At 31.3% G+C, this 22,488-nt stretch overlaps 1 protein-coding gene across 1 annotated transcript; it reads left to right on the top strand.

Annotated features, from left to right (window-relative positions):
• Nucleotides 1–8,046: 8,046 nt before the first annotated feature.
• On the top strand, nucleotides 8,047–14,178 carry LOC134257201 (uncharacterized). Its single transcript, XM_062739842.1, has 6 exons — nucleotides 8,047–8,143; nucleotides 8,367–8,510; nucleotides 8,747–8,911; nucleotides 12,210–12,325; nucleotides 12,983–13,109; nucleotides 13,979–14,178. Exons 1-6 carry the CDS (start codon nucleotides 8,092–8,094, stop codon nucleotides 14,176–14,178), a joined length of 804 nt encoding a protein of 267 aa, XP_062595826.1. The 5' UTR covers nucleotides 8,047–8,091.
• Nucleotides 14,179–22,488: the final 8,310 nt, after the last annotated feature.

Below are 22,488 nucleotides of genomic sequence, written 5' to 3'. Positions count from 1 at the left end.
TGAAGCAAAGTAAAGACAAACAGGACGGGATCAGGTACAATTGAGAAGCGAGCATCCCCTGCCGTTTGTTTACACCCGCCGTGCATGTGCTCCGTATGAATGGGTATATAGATATTTTGTTGAAATTACAGTAGAAAATGTCATGGGAATAACTATTTAAAACATTTTCAGAATTTGAATAAATAAATAAGTGGTGATACATGTAATGTCAGTTGTAACTTCTGGAGTAGGTTTCTCGAGAGGGACGTTAACCCAAATATTATTCAATCAGTCAATCAATCAATCTAGAGTTAGCTGTTTTTCAGTATATCTCATGTTTATTTACAAACTGAATTGTCAAATGATGTTTCTATTATTATCCAATCAAGACAAGAAACACAGGGGGTGTTACCCGTCGACATTGGATGCTCAGTGCATGCTCACTCGTCCATTGCAACTGATCCTACATCTGATGTTTTTTATGGATTTTGTTTGCTCTGCTCTTGATATATATTGTTAGAATGGACTTTTGATCTTAATATTGTTTTTTATCTTGAAATATTATTATTATATTTCATTTAAATCATTTCATACAAAGTCTCAAGGTCTTGTTTTTTTTATATTTGCTTATCCTCTGACGTCATTTTCCACCATGATAACATAAGGGACCGACTTCTTCTTGATAATAAATGTCCGTGCAGACATTGCATGTTTATGGAAACAGTGTGACGTAAATATATTAATAAAATAGAGAGATTGAGATTTCAAACTTGTACGTGTACGGGTACGTCTAGTAGGGGAATAACCTAAATTCTATGTGTATTACGTCATCAATTTTAGTGACGTCAAGATTGCTACAAGTTCGTAAAACTTGTAGAATAGAATCTACACGTAAATAGAAACGTGTAGCTTAAATAATAAAAAATAAGCCAATTTATTAGTGAAAATGTTATTGTTATATATTAGATAGGATGTTTAGTTTCACGAGTACTTATTTTGATAAAGTTTTGTTTACTTACTATAATTAAACTGACGACAAAAAACTTTTAGATAGTCCACACAGAGACACCGATCGCGGTGTACACGTACATGTTACACGTCAAAAAAATCTCAACAGACAAATTAAAAAAAAAGTGTACGTGTACGTCAAAATATATACAAGTACACGTATGCGTACAAGTTTAAAATCTCAACCTCTCTAATATTAATAATATCAACACATATGTCCTGATGATTTCTTATATATTATATGACTATTTTACTCATACATTGATACAATACAAAGGCTGCTAGTTGACATGTAGACACACATAAACGTTAAATTTAAATAGTTCAAGGTAGGCATCTTCTGTTAGATTTTTAGGGAGGTCTTTACCTGAGTTTCGATTTTTAAAAAAAATGAATTTAAAGGTTGAGATAGACGTCGTTTAGCAAAGCTGTTGAGGGTATCAATGAGGTAAATGGCCGATCTTTTATTTCTGTAAATGTTTGGCATATGACACTTAAGCACCAAGATCGTCATTGTTCCATCTCGCTTATGAATGTATAATTACTTCGAGTAATTAACGTCATTATCATTGATATGCTATGCGGAATCTGATGTTAGTCTTCACAGCGTGTATCATTTATCCTCTTCCAGTAGGTGAGTGCTTAAATTTGTTTATCATTTGAAGTGGGTTTTTTATATGAGTCACAAATTTTATTTAAAAGGTATTACTCTAAATTAAATTGATCTTCAAAAATATATCGATTAATCAAAAATGCATTTCTTTTGTTTTTCATATACTTTTGAATTGATTCTGTGTATACCTGTATATATATAATAAATTGCATTTTCAATATAGAAGAAAATAAAACGAAACCCGCATATATATTATGAATTTTTAATGTATTAAATATAAATTTATTTTTTTTTAGATCTTACATGCTCACTACCATTTACTGGAACTTGGGTGACTAGTAATCGTGGAACATGGGTAGTTTCGTCCAACTCGATCCAAAATTTCAAAATGATTGTAGATGTTTCTGGGTCTACATTATGGACAATGGATTGCTATTCATTTGACGGTACCTATTATGTGCTAAAGTAAGTGAAAAAGCATGCATATATATTATCAACATTCGGACATTTACATCATTTTCTATTTAATCATTAATTAAACAAAGGTCTAAGCAATGCCTTTTCAGTTGCAACTTGAATGAAAACAATCCAATCTAAAATCGTTATTTCGCAAATTTCCAATAACCCAATAATCTTTTTTGTTCATTTTTACTATTCTATTATTTTGTACTAGTTAATCGATATTTTTATACTTCATTTGAAACTGATCAATTGACGATCAATGATCTTTAAAACAATTTTTGACGTCATCTTTTGCCAACCTGATTCAATAAATTTGTTATCGTCATGTACCCCGTCCAAAACTTACCATAAGGTGTCCAGTGAGATTGAACTTATTGGACGGGTACAGGTAACATTCAATTTAGAACATATTAAAGGGCGAGGCAAATAAATAAACAACACTTAAAAAGGAAATCACAAATTGAAACAATTTAATATGAACAATGTAGGAAATTAGTAGCTTAAAATATTAATATTTCATAAAAAGTCCTATTGGAAATTGTACAAATAATCCACAGTAAATTGAATGACTCACATTCACTAGTGTAGGCGCATCCGTGGTTCCGATCGTAAATTTTCTAGATTCATCCTTCACTGCCAATTATATTCATTTCACAATGGATGATTCACGGAACGCACATAGAATCTAAGGGACACAAAAGAAGAATCAGAAGCATGCTTATTCTTACACGGATCCTTGGGCTTTTTGCTTATTTATATATTCATTTTTCCGTCCTTAGCACAAACTTTTACACACGAAATTCCGATGGAATTTGTAATTTTGTTCGGTGATTTATGACCATTTCTCCATCTAGTCGAGCGGTTTTTGTCTTTGTTTTAATTGAGTGGGTGAAGTAAAATACTCCCGAGTTCGAAACATGCGCACAAAAGAGAAACTGTTGCATTTTTAAAAAATACATCAGAAATAATCTATCAATTTCATAGAAAACGATTAAAGACTGGTTGGAGTAAATTTCTTCAAATGCTACTGCATTACAAAATTTACCTGTTAATGAGAAACTGTTTTTTACAAATTCCGAAACATAAATCCGGGTTTCACAATAGAAAACTTGAACTGAGGCATTTTGGTGTAAATGATAAATGACAGCCTCAAAACACCCGATTCTGAAGGTTGTTTTTTTAAATCAAAATGTACGTCGTCAGCTGTGGTCGTTGCATTGTAAAATGAATAAATTGTCAAGAATTTAATAAAACTGACTTGCGGATAAATAAGACTAAACAAAGTTATTGTTCATATTTATCGATAAAACACCTCTAGATGATTCCTATTATGTATAAAGTCAAAAGAAAAACCAAAACTGGTTTTCTTTTGGCCTAACCTGATGCACAGTGCCAGGTACCCAGCAGGCACACAACGTTGTTTAAACGTTGAATATTAGTTGAAGTTGGGTTTAGACGTTGATAAATCTAGATACAATATTGATTCAACGTTGACTTTTCAACGTTGAAAATTTAACGTTGAAAATTTAACGTTGAATACTCAGAGATCTCAGGAAACTGCTGATTTAGAAAACTGAGAGTAGTATTACTATTTTGTACTTTGAAAGTTATCTGTCTTATCAGAGGGTCGCTATCCTTTCAACAATTAAGAAAACATCTTAGCAACTGTGTAATAAAACGGTTGAAATTTTAAGTAATTATATTATTACTATATGACACCCCCCTTTCCAAAATAAATAATTGAATAAATGTTGAATCAACTGTTTTTCAACATATAATCAACGTTGATTATCAATGTTGATTCAATGTTAAGACTTCAACGTTGAATCTAACATAAAATCAATGTTGAATCAACATAGAAAAACAATGTTGATTCAAAGTTTATTCAATGTTGTGTGCCTGCTGGGTAGTCATCCAAGCAGCACGAGACCTTACCTGTGGGTGTACAATCAGTTAACAATGGAAGTGATAGACAGTGGTGAAATTATTGAAGTAATTTATGAGCCGAAAACTGTCCATTATGTCATAGAGTAGTAGCTAACGCGCCTCGGGTCGTCTAATATCTGACATAAACGACAGTTTTCAGCTTATAACTATTACTGATAACTCAGTATCCCTGATCAGTACATATTATTAATTGTCAACGTAACCGATCAACAGGAGATGCTTATTTCTTATGTGGTAGCTGATCCCTTCTACATTGTATGGTTTTCATAGGTTTGTGTATGTGTTTAAAGTAATGTCCTTCTGCTAAATTCATTTTCATTGTAATAAAATTTTTATGGTTAATCCAATACCCAAACCTTCTTCATTAAAACATGGAGATAAAGAACATACTGTAAAAGTGGTTATTCACAGTGGTTGTTAAGTACGCATTTGTTACTGCCAAACCTTACGCGTGGGTATAATATACGCGGTCCCACCAGTTACCGAAAAAAATTACGCGGCCATCGATATCTCAACTAACATCAGGTTGTTCCCCTTTGAAAATGATTTTAAAAAATAATTAAAAACTAGGGCAAAGCTCGTCGCAAAGCAACGAGTAGATCTTCCGTCCTATTTGACAAGAAGCAGCTTTCTTTTTTAAGAATTAGAAATAACGGCCAAAAATGGTTTTAAGCTATCTAAATAAATACAAAAATAAGCTGTTTTTACTACTTCCGGTTTTACCGGAAGTGACGACAACGGACGAAGAATTAATTTTTATGCTCCTAAAGACGTATGTTATCCAAAAACTTCTCGAACAAAAATACGCGTTTTCCGACTACTTCCGGCTAACCGGAAGTATTTTGACGACTTTAATAGATTAAGCTTGACATTTTAAACAACTTTGCTTCTTTGACGTATTACAAATTCTCAATACATTTTGAGATATAAAGAAAAAACTTTCGGCCCCTCTAAGCCCTTAATTTTAAGGACCAGCCACTTTTTCGAGATATTATTGAAAGAGTTCAGAATTCCACACTTCTTTTGTTCTTTATGTTTTAACAAAATATTTTTAGGTAAAAAGATATGGAAGAAAAGGTGTTAGAAATTTTGAAATTCACGACAGGACTATTTTCGGACCATATCGAGCGCCGACGTGCGGCGTTTCAGGATAAAGCAAAGTGCGAAAGGCACATCTACAGACCTAGGTCTATCATACCTGAAAGTTTCATATTTCTATCTTAACCCATTTTCCAGAAAAACTCTGGACAACCTGACCTTTTAAAATTCATAAAATCGGCAATATCTCAGACCGGAAGTGACGTCAACAAAAAAGAAAAAAAAACTCACAAGGTTCAAGTGATGATACATAAGTCCTGAAAGTTTCATGAAAATTCATCAAGCTGTTTTCGAGAAATCGCGTGCACAAAGTCGGTAAGAAAAAACAAAAATAAAAGTGAAAAAGAAACCTAAGATTAACAGAAAGGTCTTCCAGTTAAGACGGAAGACCTCAATAATTAAAAACAAATTAAACAAATTAATAAGAATTTATACTGTTGGATTGTAAATATAACGTCGATGTGCACAGTCAAATGCGGTGAAGTGTGAACAACTGGTGTAGGCTTTATTGCAATTATTTAAGCAAGCTCGAACTTCGAAGTGAAATCTACTAACCTGCATCTGCGTGTCAAGTTTTGACAATTAATTTAATAGGTATGTTAGTAGTGACTGAGAATTTATGTAACATTTTGGACTATATCATTTGAAATTAAGAACACTATAAACGAATATAGAAAGGAAATAGAAATGAGTATCGATGAACATTATGAAGCTTTAATTGCTTGACGTTGCTTTAAAATACTAAATATGAAGATGCGTTTTTCATCGCACAAGTAACATAATAAACAGTGACGTTTTCATCACAAGTGATATATCTATCTATTCACGTGCGTTCAATACCACGATAAATATACGACTGATTCAACCCGTCTAACAGTATAGGTAATTATCTAGAATTATTCCAGAAGATTGAAATTTTGAGACCATACGCGCGGGGGTATTTTACGCGGTTTCTAGCTTACCGCGTAAGTAGTGTAATTTTCCCCCACGCGTAAATAACCACTTTTACAGTAATTCAAGATCAAAAGTCCATAAAAAAAACAAAATAGGAGCAGAGGAAATAGCTAGGGTCCTCCAAAACATCAGATGTAGGATCGGGTGCCACGGTAAGTTTTAAACGGGCTAAGAGGTACATACTTCACATACGTAATTCTTCTGATTCATCGGATGCCAAGGTAAGTTTTGAACGAATGGCAACATAGCGAACGTTAAGCTGTCTCAAATGCAAATCCAATATGTTGGTATCGTAAGTAAGGCCTTTTTACAAGAAATACAATTTTAAACAAGATGTTTTTTTAAAACACTATGCGCCCGGCGGCAACACATCTTTTAAAAAAGCTATTTTCAGCATATATGTCACAGTCAAGGTCATTGATCTTGGTATCATTTGAAAGAAATTGATTAGTCTAGTATGGATACCAAGTATGAAGTCTCTATCTCTTGTGGTTCAAAAGTTATGGCAAAGGTACAAAAAACCTATTTTTAGCATAAAGGTCACAGTTAAGGTCATAAGGTCATTGACCTTGGTGTCATTTGAAAGAAATTAATTAGTGGAGTATGAATACAAAATACACAGTCTCCATCTTCTATGGTTCGAAAGTTATGGCAAAGGGACGAAAAAACTATTTTTAGGATATGGGTCACAGTCAAGGTCATAAGGTCATTGACCTTGATGTCTTTTGAAAGGGTTTGATAAGAGAAGTATGCAAACCAAATATGAAGTCTCTATCTTTAATGGTTCAAAAATGATTTCGAAGGTTAAAGTTTGTACATAAAAAGTTATTTTTAGCATATAGGTCACAGTCAAGGTCAGAAGGCCATTGACCTTGGTGTCATTTGATAGAGCTTAATTAGGGAAGTATGTATACCAAAGTTTATATCTTTCAAGGTTCAAAAGTAATGGCGAAGGTTAAAGTTTGCAGACAAACAGACAAACAAACAAACAGACAAACAGACAGACAGGACAAAAACAATATACGCCCCGGATCTATCGATCCGGGCGCATAAAAAAATAGGCCCTAGCCCCCTAACTGTGCAAACCTTCTGGCTAAGGTTAAAGTTATTAAAAAGGAGGTCAAATTCCAAATTTTTGTATCCAATGAAATGTCTTGTCACAAGAAATGCGTATGTGAAGTATATAAGTCCTAGTCATTACCGTTCGGGGGGAGGGGGCATCAGTGTTTCACAAACACATCTTGTTTTCTTTTGATTACTGTCTTTGACATTGAAAAGTTAAAGTCATCACATTTATCACAGAATATGGTTGTTAGATAACCATTATGGTCCTTTTCAAGTAAAATATCCAAGTATGAAAAAGATGCGCCAGATCTCAGGAATGTTTTTTCTTAAGCTCATCTCTCTCATTTTATGTTTTTATGACGTTTTTCAACATGAAAAGTACTCACATCGTAAACTTGTTCAAACAAAAACGCTAATATAAATATGCATTTTTTTTAGAAATTGAAAAAATATAATTTCTTTTATTAAAAGTAACATATGGGTTGTCATTGACGTTAACAATATTTCCGATTTATATTATTATTTCTTAAGGAATAAACAAATCTCATAAAAATATCATTACACTAGGTATATTTTATTTAGCGAGTACTTTATACTGCAATATGTTTGCAGAAGTCAAACCGCATGAAACTGTATAAGCTGTTAATCACGAGATTTTACATGTGTTTTACTGTCATGAAAAGAGTAACATCGCTGTCTCCAATAAATTTTGTTCAATATCTGCACGTTCTTTCCCCCACCCCACACCCACCCCACCCACCTCCAAAAATAGTTCTTATTCTGAAAAAAAATCTAATTTTATCACCAAAAACGCAACCTTAGCATTAAATTCAAGTCTGATAGCGACAGAATTTTACCATACTATGTTTGTATTGAATAAATATTTTTAAAAAATCCGTTTAAATTGTAGGTCAAATGGTATTTATAGACCCTTTACAACTGTAGATACCTATATTTACATTTGCATGAGCTTCACAATGCAGAGCTACTTTAAATATTTATTCAGCATTCATACATGTGAGTAATATTACATTTTTTTATTTTCTTTAAGTTTGCACAATAATGAATATCGATAAAATATCGAAAGGTTTCGTATTGTGAAGAAACACTTCTGCGAAGATAATAACATAAATGTTCTGTTTCTTTTCTTTGATGTCACTGTTTTCACAGTTATGTAAACGTAGTCAATTGTGTAATCAGTGCTTATGATGAATTATATATTTTTGCTTATTTTTTTAAGCTGAACATGAAGTTAAAACATCACCTTCTGTGTACGAGCGTGTTATCATCAAGCATATTTCAGTCACAAGTGTAAGTCAAGGAGAAGTATGCAATGACATTTCTAATCTAGGAATGGAAAGATACCATGTTGCAGTCAAACAAGGTATTTATTGAGAAGGCACATAACATTAATAATTTTTTTCATCTAATTCAAAAAATATCCTTGCTTCTGAAAAAAATGAAAAATTTCATAAATGATCATTACCTAATTACTTTTGTAATTAAATCCACTTAATTGCCTTTAGCGTTTGATGAACTCTTTACACCCAGTGCAATATGGAATATTTTATTGGTACGTGTATTTTGATTCGTTAACGTTCTTTATGAAATTTAAAACAGGACACGCAGTTTCAGCAATGGTCACTTGTCCAACAAGTATTCAAGGAATCTTTTCATATACATACACGGGACTTGCATGCACTGATACCTTGCTGGACACGTGTACAAACAAAACAATGTTTATATACAACGACACTTTATGCAATGATAATCCAATGTTTTCCAGTGAGTATTCATATCTTTTACCCAGTGATAAATACCAAGTTTTGAAATTGCAATGCAATTTACTACACTAAAGTCCTATTAGCTTTTAATGATGGTACGGATACCTTTTAAATGTATACTGACACGCAAAAGAAACGTAACACCCTACTCTAGGGTAAATAATTGTGTAAAGTAAAGAATTTTGTATCTAAAATTATTGATATCTTCAATTTGGTAAACATGAACGATTTTCATAACATAAGCGGAAGTCAAGTTTGAGTCTGCTTGACAGAAATCAAAAATTGCATGTTTAACAAAACATTTGGCAATATTATGGAATTTTAAGGGTTTTTTACTGTTAACCATAAGTAATGTAGCAATATTTCAAAAAAGACCCCTCTCCTTTTGTTCCCCCTAACGATGCTAAGGCTTCTTGAAAATGACTTCAGTACGCATTTTCATTGCTCTAGCTGAAAATTTCAATGTAAAGGTGATGGAGAGTTGCTGATGCAAAAATTCACTACATTACGCCTCAACAGGGTCTTACGTATCATATGCATTGAGGACAATCCTTGTACCGGAAGTCCAAAGGTGGTTTCACTGCTCTAAGTTAGAGAAAATTTTACCTAATCATCTGAAAAACGGGCATTTAAAAATTAATATTCGCTCAGATCTCGATATTTACGAACCTATTGTATCGTAAAAATTACGCTGCAGTTGTTGTTTAGGGCAGTCTTGCGCGTTTTACTTGAATGGTTGGGAAGGGGTGTTTTAACTGGCATATGTTACTGAGTAAAGTAAAATGATTAACATTTAACATTTTTATCAAAGCTCTGATCTTTTGAAAAACTGAGTACAGCCCTACTGTATTAATTTTTGAAAATATTTTTTTTAATTCAAACATTTGTAGATTACTGCTTGTTGCGTTTCTTTTTCGTTTCAGTATATTTACTTTACATTACTTTGAAGTGCAAAACTGATTTTTTTTAAAATCGTACTATATATGCTTGATACAATGTATAGAAGATATAAAATGTTTCTCATGAATAAATACGACATTAATTAATGTTTTGTGATTTGACGTGGGATTTATTTGACCTTTGACACAAAATTCTTGTATATTTTCATTCTCGTGAAAATAAATAAATCCTCATTAGGGAAAATTATTTAAAAACGTGAATTATTAATTTGTTTATAATTACTCATTTTTGCAGAAGTAGGGTTCTTCCTTCATCACTTTCTTTCTTAAATTGTACGAGGGGTATCAAAAAGCTCGTGTACTAGCGCCAAAAAAATTAAGGACAGATGATACAAACAAAAAAAAGATGCCTGGATTGTTATATATTTTTTGGCGTAATTTGATGGCAAATAATACAAATAATAAATTTCTAGAACTTAAAGAAAGAAATCGTTAACCTTCTGTGAGGTTCAAAAGTCTGCCCTTCTGAAACCATCCTTATTAATCTATACTAATATTTTTTCATTTAAATTCGAGTTTGTGCAAATTTGAATAAGAAATTAAAAACTAAGCGGTGAAAGTTAGTCATTTAATACATTGAAATATGAATAAAGTTGACAAAAGTTTGTTTGTATCATCCATCCTTAAAACCGCTTTCGATACATCAATGATTTTTTAAACTAGTTTGCATAATCTTTTCTATCTATAGAATAAACCAAAAAACTGGTTTAGACATAGGAAATAAATAAACTGGCTACAGAAAATGATATGCATCCAGAGTACTTGTTTATTTTTTTTTCTTGCATTTAACAACAGATTCATATAAAAAAGGAATGCACCGTTAATGTCAATTTGTAGGTTAGGTGTGAAAAATAAATCACGTAAAAATTACGTTGATCATGTTTTGTAGATATTGAACTCCAGAAAGCGAAATATGCTGGCACAATCAAGAGATGATCTTTCCTAATGTATAAATCTATCAATTTGCAATATTACCGGTATATGCATTGAAAGCTGCTGTTTATTAAATTGTGAAGTCATGTAAACAAAACCGGTTTTAGTCTTTATATGTACTTAGCTTCAAGGAACAAAGCAAAAAAGTGTGTGAGGTAGAAGAAGCGGACATTGAAAAACAATGACGTTGTCGGACGTCATGAAACTAGTCGGCGAAGGCACCAGTTGATCATATAATGTCGTTTTTATTATGCGCCCGGATCGATAGATCCGAGGCGTATATTGTTTTTGTCCTGTCTGTCTGTCTGTTTGTTTGTTTGTCCCCAAACTTTAACCTTCGCTATAACTTTTGAACCATGAAAGGTAGAAACTTCATATTTGGTATGCATACTTCACTAATGAGGTGCTTTCAATTGAAACTAATATTAATGACCTAGTTACCTTGATTGTGACCTATATGCTAAAAATAGCTTTTCTGTCTGCAAACTTTAACCTTCACCATAACTTTTGAACCATAAAAGATAGAGACTTCATATTTAGTATGCATGCTACACTTATAAAGTTCTTTCAAATGACACCAAGGTCAATGACCTGGTGACCTTGACTGTGACCTATATGCTAAAAATAGCTTTTTTGTAACTTTTACCATAACTTTTGAACCATAAAAGATAGAGACATCATATTTGGTGTGCATACTCCACTAATCAAGTTCTTTCCAATGACTTCAAGGTCAATGACCTGATGACCTTGACTGTGACCTATGCACTACAGTATGCTTAAAATAGCTTTTTAGATTTTTGTTGCCGCCGGGCGCATTGTGTTTCACAAACACATCTTGTTTTATAATAATTTGGCAAATAATGAACATAAAGTACAATTTCAACATTTCTTTATTTTCTGTTGTTTTGTGTACCTCATAAATCTTGAAAGCACAGACTATATTGTATTAATTTTATAGCCTCAGTCCACGAACTTTTTTATTACACCCGAATTACAGACAAGAACGGTATATTTGTGTTGACTGATTTTGACTTTGTCATTTGTTTGGGAGATTTAAAAAAAATTTTAAATATATTTATCGACATTCTTTGTGTTCGGAAAGAAATCTTCAAATCTTCCGTGTGTCCGATATTCTTTCAAATATCATTTTTATTAAAAGAATAAATTACAGTATTTTACTTTTAAGGAGCTAATAGATATGAAAATAATGAAACTGTTATCTCGACTGTCTGCTTGATATTTGTGTCTTAATAATATAAATGATGTGATATTGAAAAGGCATGTAATACCATCTGTTTGATAAATGCATCATAAATTCAAACACAGCGGTTTTCTTTCAATAACAGTGGGCTGCCAATAAAAGATAATTGACATTTTTAAAAGTTGGCTTTCTTATATCTTATATAGGTGAGGGTACGTTACATTGTGCGTTCACTGGAATTGAAGGAAGTGACACATTTGTCACTTTGTACAATGCTGACTCATCTGTCACAAATCCTACCAGCTTTCAATTTTCATGCATGGTAAGCTGTTAAAAAAGATTAGATTTTAAGTCCAGATATTTAAAATTAGAGCAATCGTTATGAATCTCATCGGATAGAGAACCAGGAGGTAGTAAGAATCCCCTAATGGAGTTTTATGAAGAGGCTTACTTTTACAATCGACGACTGACTTCTACAATTTAAACAGAGACAAATTCCAATTACTAAAATGTAAAAGTCAGCTGTCGAATGTAAAAGTAAGTCTCTTCATAAAACTCCACTGACAGGTCAGATCCTCCGTGTGAGCCTCGTCATGATCAGCAAACAATGGAAAAAAAATCGACAGTTCGGTGTGTTAATAATGATACAACAATTAGTAAACAAACATCAGTCAGCTTTTCACTCAATGATAGATTGCATTTATCATATATATTCTGCAAGACTGTATCATTAAAATTCGTGCTGATGGAAAAATCAGGATTATTTCAAACTTTAAATACTTTCATTTTTTCTTTATTTCCTACACGACGTTCTAAAGATTAACTTACACAGTTCCATTTAAACGAAAATGTTACCACTTTATTGTGCCTACATTGTAGTAAGAAACTCTTAAATAGAACTCTTAAATAAAAGAAGGGATTGTTCAAGACTAAATCATCATTAAAAACAGTCGTTCATAGTTTAAAGTTTATCTTAAAGGTATATACAACTAGTGGTAGCACTGTGTCCGCAACCATTAATCCAGAGGAGTGTATAACAGGACAGACGTCGACTTCCTTATCGTCAACATATGGAAAGACCGTGACATATACAGCTTTATCCTCTTGTAAGTTGAAACATTCCTTGACAATCTTATTATAAAGTTCAGAATTGCTTTTCATCATATTTACCTCATGATATAAAGAGTAAACAATACAATGAAAAATATTAGGATTACGAAATATAATTGTACTCGTACCTGTATACCATTTATTGTTCTTTCCTTTATCTTAAAAAAAAGGGATACTGTCAATAAATAGAATATTTGGAGATAACGAACAGTATTCAAGCTAAAAAAAAACACCATCAAACAATACAATATAGGGGCAGAGCAAGCACGGACCTCCAAAACATTAGAGGTGGGATCACGTGCCATATATGGAGGAGTGAGCATTTCCTGCTGATCAGTCACACTCGCCGTGTGCCCCTTGACATGATCGAGATATAACGGAAAATCCGTCGTCAAATTTTGGTTGTAAAACATCGTGAAACCTGAAACATGTACCACCGTCATATTAACGCAAAAACGTATCCATCCATGTGACGTTACTGTTTAAATATGTTTATTGTAAGAGCATTTTTGAAGGAGACATAATTTTTTTTTTGATCTGGTTGATGGAAAATAATTTTTAAGGAATACATTTTATAGCTACAAAAATTTAATTAGTGTAACCTTAGTTTTAACAGTTTACATTTTAAAAACAGACTCGAACGTTATAAAGCAATAAATTTTCCTAACCCTTAATAAGAAGAATGACTTAATTCATGAATTATTGAATGCATTCCTAAAACTATACCTGAGGAAAAATTAAGTATAGCTATATATTGTATAACACAAGTATATGATAAGCTTACATAAATATTCTCCAAAAGTCTGTCTTAAGTTTCAAACTACATGTATATATAAATTACTTTATGCACTTTGTTGAATTCCAGGTTCAACTCCAGAGCCAGAGGAGTCAGAGGATGATTTTACTTGGCTTTATATCCTACTAGCCGTCTTCGTATTACTAGTCCTCATTTTAGTCATCTTTGTCCTCATCAAATCAAGTTTCAAGAAAAAAGAACAGGTGCTTCCCAATAAAACAGAAGATGTTATCATTTCTAAACCGCCAATCAGACATATCTTTACATGATCTGAATTTAAATAATTTTAGGATAAGTCACTTTATGCTGTCTTATGCTGTCTAATGCTGTCTTATGCCGCGCTTCATGAAATATGCCTACGTGACAAGTCTGTGTGATTCACACACCAATAACTCACACAAAACTTAAAAACATTCCTTAAATACATGTATATATCTCACCTTCGAATTGTAGAAAACGGCTAGCATCTTCTTCTCTGGACATTTTCTAATCATTTTTAAAACCTTTTAAAACTTTACAGAGAATTGTGTGGTCATAAAGTTCAATATAGGATACAATCTTTTGTTAAATAAAAATCTTGTCGATGTACTGAATATGAGTACCGGTATACTAGTATATAGCGAATAATGTAAAAACATTATCGGCAATCTTCCATAAAAGCTATTAAAAGTCTATCTTCTTGAATCAAATAATTTATTTTACTGGCTGATTGATTTAAAATTGAAGTAATTTATGGAAAAGGTGACCGAAAAAATATGCATGAAAATATTGGCAATATTTCTGCAATTTCCTGTTGAATTTGAGTTCCACTTTTTGACATTTTCAGATCAAGAGTTCCTGTCCCTGTTTGTAACTGGTACTTTTTATTCCTCTTATTTCCTTGTTGTTTTCATGTTTCACTTTATTTCACCCATCAACTTGCTGCCATTGAATTTATACCTTTTAAAAAACTATAAATAATACGATTTTTAAATTATAAATACTTTTTAAAATTTACTTTTGTAAATAAAAATTTGCCGTTAAAATCTCTCCTTCAGTACAGCGATTGAAGAGGACAATATGAATTACCATTTACTATCGTGACATCAGTCCAAATTGTAGGTTTTTAAAATGATTTGAATTAAAATTGTATAGTTTTCTTTTGTTTACTTTGCAAAACCTGACAGATCTGATTGGACACAGAGTTCAGAATTCACAAAATAGAGGATTAAAAATTACTTTTCATCTTACAATAATTCATTTATTTCTGTAGTTATTGCAACGCAAGTAAACTGTTCATTAATCAAATTTAATGTGCAATTCATAATGATATCATTATCATAAACAAACATAACAAAATACTATGAATATAGTTTATATAACCATGAAGAATTCTTCTTTATTAACAATCTAGTTCTATATTATTATAAAGAAAAAACTAATGCCATTAGTTAAATTACGGGTAGTTTATAAATAAACAATACATGTATACATGTAAATTCTTTAAATTATGAAAAATGCATGCATTCTTAAAACTCCTTTTGTATCAACGTCATATAATGTTCATGATAACATTTTTTTTTCATTTCCATGATCAACAGCTACACTTGATAATAAATACTTAGTAAACAAAGTGTTTAAAAACTACTGAACACTATTTTCTTTCTTTTTAAAAAAAGAAATCCCTTGATTATTGTACAATTTTTTTTTTTCAAATTTTCGTTATTTTTCTTAAACATCACATATGCTTAAATAGATGCATTGAACATAAAAAAAAATTAAAGTTTATTTTTCTCGCCATCTTTGCAATTTTCCTTCCTCAAAAAAATTAAAAACTTCATTCAATGTAATAAAACAGGTTATCAATTATCAAATGTTTAATCTTCTGGACAAAAGAGGAGGGATCTTTTTCATGCCAGAACCTACTGACTACGACACGGGACCTTGGTTTATACGGTTACATCCGAAGGAGCGGTCTCCACCTCCCAAAGTGAGATTCGAACCTGCGACGTAAGGATTGACTCTTTACTTCGCGACTTTAGAGCAGACGCTCTAACCACTGCGCCACGCGGGCGACGACTTGGATAAAAAAGTTTTAAAGGATCTACAAGTTAAAGTTTAGTTGATTCAGTAAATTTATTTACAAAGATACATGCTTTAATCGGCGTGTCTTGAGAGATCGACTCAATTGGGTTATCGTTCGTGTTTTGCATGCATTCATCGAGAATACCAATCTCACTTTTAACTGACTCTTCTTTTTTTTTACTACTACTCACCGCTTCTCCCGTTTCATTAGTATGGTTGGATTTGATAGTCTTATTTTTAATCACTTCGCTATAAATATATTTTTCGCATTCTTCAGGAGGATATTTACAAAGACTGGTGGTCGGTTCGTTTTCATCTAATGCTATGTTAATTTCGTTAGAAATTGCCGAATCGTCATATATATTTAAATGCATGTTGTCATTGGTTGAATCGTCGAACGTTTCTACTAACATATTGTCGATTATATCCATATAAATATCTGAGGAAGCTTCGTTACTACTTTGAATAACATTAATCCTTTTGCATTTAAAAATTGCTTTTTGAACTGTGAAAAATATTACACAGGATATCACAATGCCAAACAAGATAACTAAAGCAAAAATATAAGAACCTCTATCAAAAAAACTGTTACCCTTTGCAGATATCACATCATTAGTCGTATTTTCTGAGATATTACTTGTCAAACTATAGTTTGGTGATAAGGAGGTCATCTCTCTAACTAAAAAATGAAAAAAAAAGTTATGATTGTTATTCAAAAGTGATTGAAACACAAGCTCTACATGTACTTAACGCAAGAGTAAGAAATAAGTGAATACCATTATAAGATGAAAAAAGTTCAAATCCGATTTCCGGGGTGTGTTTTGATAGAGTCGTCGGGTTTTCTTTAAATAAAAAGAAAAAAATCATTTTCAAGCATTTCACGAAAAAAATGCTTTCATATAGTTGATAACAATTTATAAGAATTTTTCAATTGACCTTTCCAATTTTAAAAATTCCTTAACAATTTTTTAAATAGAAAAGATAAAGAATCAGAAATCAAAATTTACTTCATGTGTTACGTGTGACACATTCATATACCTGGAATTGCTTTACAACCATCTATGTGATTACAATATTCCTTTGAACAGTTGCATTTATCTAGACAATGAAGTCCAAACCACGGATACTCACAGGCAAATCTACATTGCTCACCAAAATAGCCAGGAAAGCAGGCTAAAATCAAAGACGCATATATATTAATTTACATTGATCGCCCCTTCAACACTTCATTTAACCGATTTTGAAAGTGGCTTATTGTTTAGTCTACCACTTAAATACTCTACTTTATTTAAGAAAATAATTAGGATTTGGCATAAAAATAAAAGAGCTAAAGAATTTATAATATAAAAAAATAACTACCTTGACAGGTGTTGTTGACTTTGTAAAAGTTTGTGCAGCATTTCTCTCCCCCTGTTGCATTTCTTAATTAAAAGTTATATTCATTCCTTTATTATGCTTTTAAAACTGCGTCATAAATTGCATAACAATAGAATTTTTTATTGGTCACCTACCTGATTGAGCAGGCTTTAATGGTAAGACTTGATAGCAAATTCACTACTAGAGTGATCGAAAAAGGTCCGATCAACATGGTTAGTTCTTTCTCGGTATCATTATTGCAATTCGTTAAACTGATTTTTTTGGTGTCATGTACTACATGAAATAAATACTTACCATTTGTCAACTCATTCAACCCTCGCTTATATATTCTACAATATTCAACAAAATGAAGAAAAACAACGAATGTTTCCTTATATTTTTGAGGAAAAGAGTTAAAATTCAATTAAGGTTCATTATTTTTATTAACAAATTTGTCATACTCGCTTTTCTCTAAAATATTTGAAATCAATCCAACATTTATTTTAATGATCAACTTCATTTAGGAAATGCTAGGAAATACACATCCTTTTAGAATTATGTATTAATTAAGTGCAGGAAATATGAAAAATCCATCAAACATGTGTTACATGTAGCCAAGTCTATTTAATGAAATGACAAAAATATGCCCTGGCTTATCACCTAGGATTAAGGAAGCTCTAAAAAATAATAAAAAGTACTTGATTGGACTTGGAGAAAAATATATTATACAGAAGTGTGCATATTGATAATATTCAACAGAGGGTACCTACCTTATTTCCAAAGGAAAAATGTTAAAAGACAATAGACTACTTGGGAGCAGAAATCACTGTTGTTTACTTACATAAGGAAAGTAAATGGAAGAAATGAAATTTTTTATCATTCATGGTCTGATTTAATGCTACGTATATTTTAATGTATTTCAAATTGTGTTAACTTTAAATAACCTTTTTTCTCTTACGTCTAAGGGTTGATCACTCTAACTGTATAAAACTCCCATATAAACGGCGCTATTTAGTGTGCAGTGTTTAGAGCTTTCTTGTGTGTTACAGTATTAGATATTATTGTTTAATAATGAAATGACGCAAGTTTGCATATGACAAGATGTTTAAGCTTTAAATCGTTTAAAACAGATGGGTTTAAGAAACGCAAAATTCGAAAATGAGAAACGTTTTATGTTTTGATGATTTTAATTTTGCTGAAATACTCGTGTATGATGCCAAAGCTCTTTGAGTAGCATCCACATTTCATTAAGGTATTTCCATCAAAAGAGTTTTGTGTGATCAAAATAGACCAATTGCATTTTTTTTCACGGTATATACATGAAGTTAAAATCAAATAATAATAGCAAGACATGTATAGGTTACCATATTTTTAAAAAGTTAGACAATATTAAACGGAAGTGTATCTCAGCATACAAAATTGTTCATATTTTGTGAACAGTAATATAAAGGTTAGGTAAAAACTGGCTAAAACAAGTAAATACGATGCTAAAAGTTCCATAGTAATTGTTACTTAAGGAAGGCCAACACTTTTACAGATCCGGTTCTAATTTTACACATCAATATAAAATTCTTGTTTTCACTTTTCTATTGATATAAATCTTTTTGGGTGATTGAAAATGATTTAGCAAGTATATATTTGTTTATTATAGTGTTATTGTGCATATGAAGCATTTAATATACATTATTTATGGAAATTAACACTTTGCACTCTGTCCATAAGATTTATATGTCATTTAGTATATACACAGACACAAAATTCTTAATTTCATTTATGGACCTAAATCTTTTTAATTATCTTTTAAGCAAACTAACCTGAGATCTATTTTTATTGATTTAGAGCCTATATCATCCATTTGATTTTTACTTTTAAAAAATATTGCATTGAATAATTGAAAAAAAATAATATTCCAAAAATGGGGGTATACGTCTTCAAAAGACTGTTTTGTTAAAATTCTCTGGTCAACCATAATAAAGTAGCTGTTTTTGTTAATATTAGATATAATTCTTAATAGCTTTAAAGAAAAAATGGCATCTAAACATTTTGGATTTGAGAATTATAAAAAATAAAGATATTTTGAGATTTTTCTCTGAAAGACATGGACAGTTTCAACACCAATTTGTTAATGTTTTGCAGTAAAGATTTCAAATATTCTCTTGGCAAATAAATATTTTTGATCTTCATAAGTTTTAACATAAATTTGATGTGATTTGGTGCATTACTAAGAGAAAATGATATCACACTTTTTTATGTTCAATTTTGGCTGTTGAATTTTTAGAGGCATGTGCGCTGACACAGGTTGTATGAAAATTAACCCGCAAAGATATATCTTTTATGGGTGTTTTAGTAAGTTTAAGACTTGTTCATGGTATTCAAATTGAAAAAATATCAATGTGACAGAAAATTCTGAAAGTACGGACCTACCTTAAACAAAGTAAAATACTCACGATTATTGTAGACTCGTGCAGTAGAGATTTGATTCTTTCGTCACAGTTTTGATGTCCATTAAACATTAAATGAACAAAACAATTAACTAATTAACCAAGTAACCATCTGCGTTAAGGACAGATGATACAAACAAATTTTTTCTTTGAAAAAGATATAATATCATGTCATAAGTTTAGAAATGTGGATGGTTCTTAGAATTTTTTCTCCTAAGAACTGGAATATGAAAAAGACTTGGAAAATATAAGTAATATTTCAATGAAAAAACAAATATAGACAAATCACATTCAGTAAAGGTTTACAGGTGAAAATAAATTTCAGAATATGTTATCTTGGCGCTAAAAGTGTAATATAAACTTAAGAAAAATATACCGAGCCAGATGAATTTTATTAGGAAAAGCTAAATGGTAAAAATCGGCCTATGTGATATTGCCAATTTTTTGTCATTTCGATCTTCCTCTTAAAATTCATCCGGCTTGGTATATTTTTCTAAGGTTTATATTACACTTTTAGCGCCAGGATAACATATTCTGAAATTTATTTTCAACTGTAAACCTTTACTGAATGTGAGTTGTCTATATTCGTTTTTTTATTGAAATATTACTAATATTTTCCAAATATATTTCATTTTCCAGTTCTTCGGAGAAAAAATTCTAAGAACCATCCACTTTTCTAAACTTGTGACATGATATTTAATCTTTTTTAAAGAAAAAAACTGTTTGTATCATCTGTCCTTAAAGTCTCGTTTCTGCACAAACACGTTGCTTATTATATCTATGTAAATATTAGCTGAAATTTCATTACTACATTTTGTTTCATTTACTATTTTTGTATTTACCCAAACATAGTATTCAAACCGTGATCTCTTTAGTACCCCTCGTATAGTTTAAGATACATTGGTATTTGGATTATTTAACAGTAAGAATACTAGATGGAATGCGTTACATACTTTATGTGGACAGATAAGGATCAAATTTTTAGCTTGATTAAGACTAAAGCAAAAATAATAATTAGATAAAAAGAATGGTAAACAGCATACTACAATATTTTGTCCATTAAACAGGTTAGTCTAGATGCTTTGATCGATCGTCTTTTTTGATTTGACAAAGATTGAATTACAAATTTAAATCTTCTTAAATCAGGTTCACTTATCTAAAAAAAAATATTAATGTAATATACGAGGGTTGTGCCAAAATGTCGTAGACAATGTTTATAACTTTTTAAAAATGCAACCAATACTAACCAAATTTTTCATAGACATAACATATTCAATGTTCTTTAAAATGGTGTATTTTGAAATATATATTTTTCATATAGAAGATATTAGGAGATTTATATGAGGGTCGATAAGGTCTGTCGGCGCACGAACAAAATTTGGAATATTTTACGCATATAATTATTATATTTGCTTTTTATTTATCTAGTACTATGTAAAACATATAACTCAAATTTACATTAGTGAAATCAGAATCAAAATCTTAATAATATGTCAAAATTTCATATAAATAGCATTGGAAACAGACGATTGGTATAATGATTTTCAAAGTGTTGTTGGAATTGTGTTTGATGAAAATGACGTCGTAAAACGCGTAACCGGCGCACGGATATATACAGTAAATTGTTTTTGAATATGATTTGTATACATTGCAGATAGGGAAAAAAATAAAGAAGTGACATTACACACGAGATTTTAATAAGGAAGTTATTTTTAAATGACATGAGATTCATTGAGAGTTTTTCTTCTCTACCGAAATTAGTTACAACATGTAAGAAGTAGAGAACAAACAACAACGAGGAACAATCTGGGCCACGAAAGACGTCAAATGTATGGCGATCTTTCGAATTAAATTTGAATCTGCTTTAACAAAAAATAACAACAACAAGAAACCGGACAGTAGTGAATTTAAATAAGTCCCTAAGTCAAGAACTGTCTTTCACTTTTAAAAAAATGATTGAATGTTAACAGATGCGTGTGAAGCAGAAAAAGAGATCATGAAGTTATATGAGACGTAAATTACGCTTGCTTTCGTGCGCCGATGTACACTTACATGCTATCTTTATTTTTTCATAACTTCCTTATTAAATATGATATCATCATGAAATTTGAAATGCATGGTCATATAATGTAACTTTTTGTTAGGATAAGAAGAGAAATTTGATTCAGCAAAGAGAAAATAAACTGTTAACCCTGTCTACGACTATTTGGGACAACCCTCGTATGTAAAACTGGCAGTACAATTGTTGATCTATCAATTGTTCAATAACCTTATCTTATACTTTGTAGAGAACATTCACGCTAACATTTGACACAAAGTAAGTTCAATGTATTCTCATTTGGTTCAACGATCATGCAACTTCACTAAGACCAATAGTCTAGTAAAGGGTATAACAACATTTTACCAACGTTATATTAAAATAAAGCTCCCAATTAAGATTCGGTGTGTACATCGGCTTGGACTAACGTCGGAACAACGCACTCACTCCAATTCACAGAAAACTGTTAAAGATAATACTCAGGCTCATGTCGGACAAAACCTACATTATTAACCAGGTGAATTACAATGTACATGTCGTTACAACCAATGTTCAACCATTAATTCTAAATTTTCTTAGAAAAGTGAGTTGGTTAATCAATGTTGGACCAACATGATAATCAAATCCAGTACTTAAAAGATGATTGTCATGGTATCATAGGTACATGTACAACACAAATC

The sequence above is a fragment of the Saccostrea cucullata genome, unplaced genomic scaffold (assembly GCF_032062105.1).
Source record: "Saccostrea cucullata isolate Sc308-1 unplaced genomic scaffold, CSIRO_AGI_Scuc_v1 ctg2156, whole genome shotgun sequence".
Classification (NCBI taxonomy): domain Eukaryota; kingdom Metazoa; phylum Mollusca; class Bivalvia; order Ostreida; family Ostreidae; genus Saccostrea; species Saccostrea cuccullata.
Note: the sequence above shows the minus strand (reverse complement) of the source record. Positions and strands in the feature narration are given on the sequence as shown.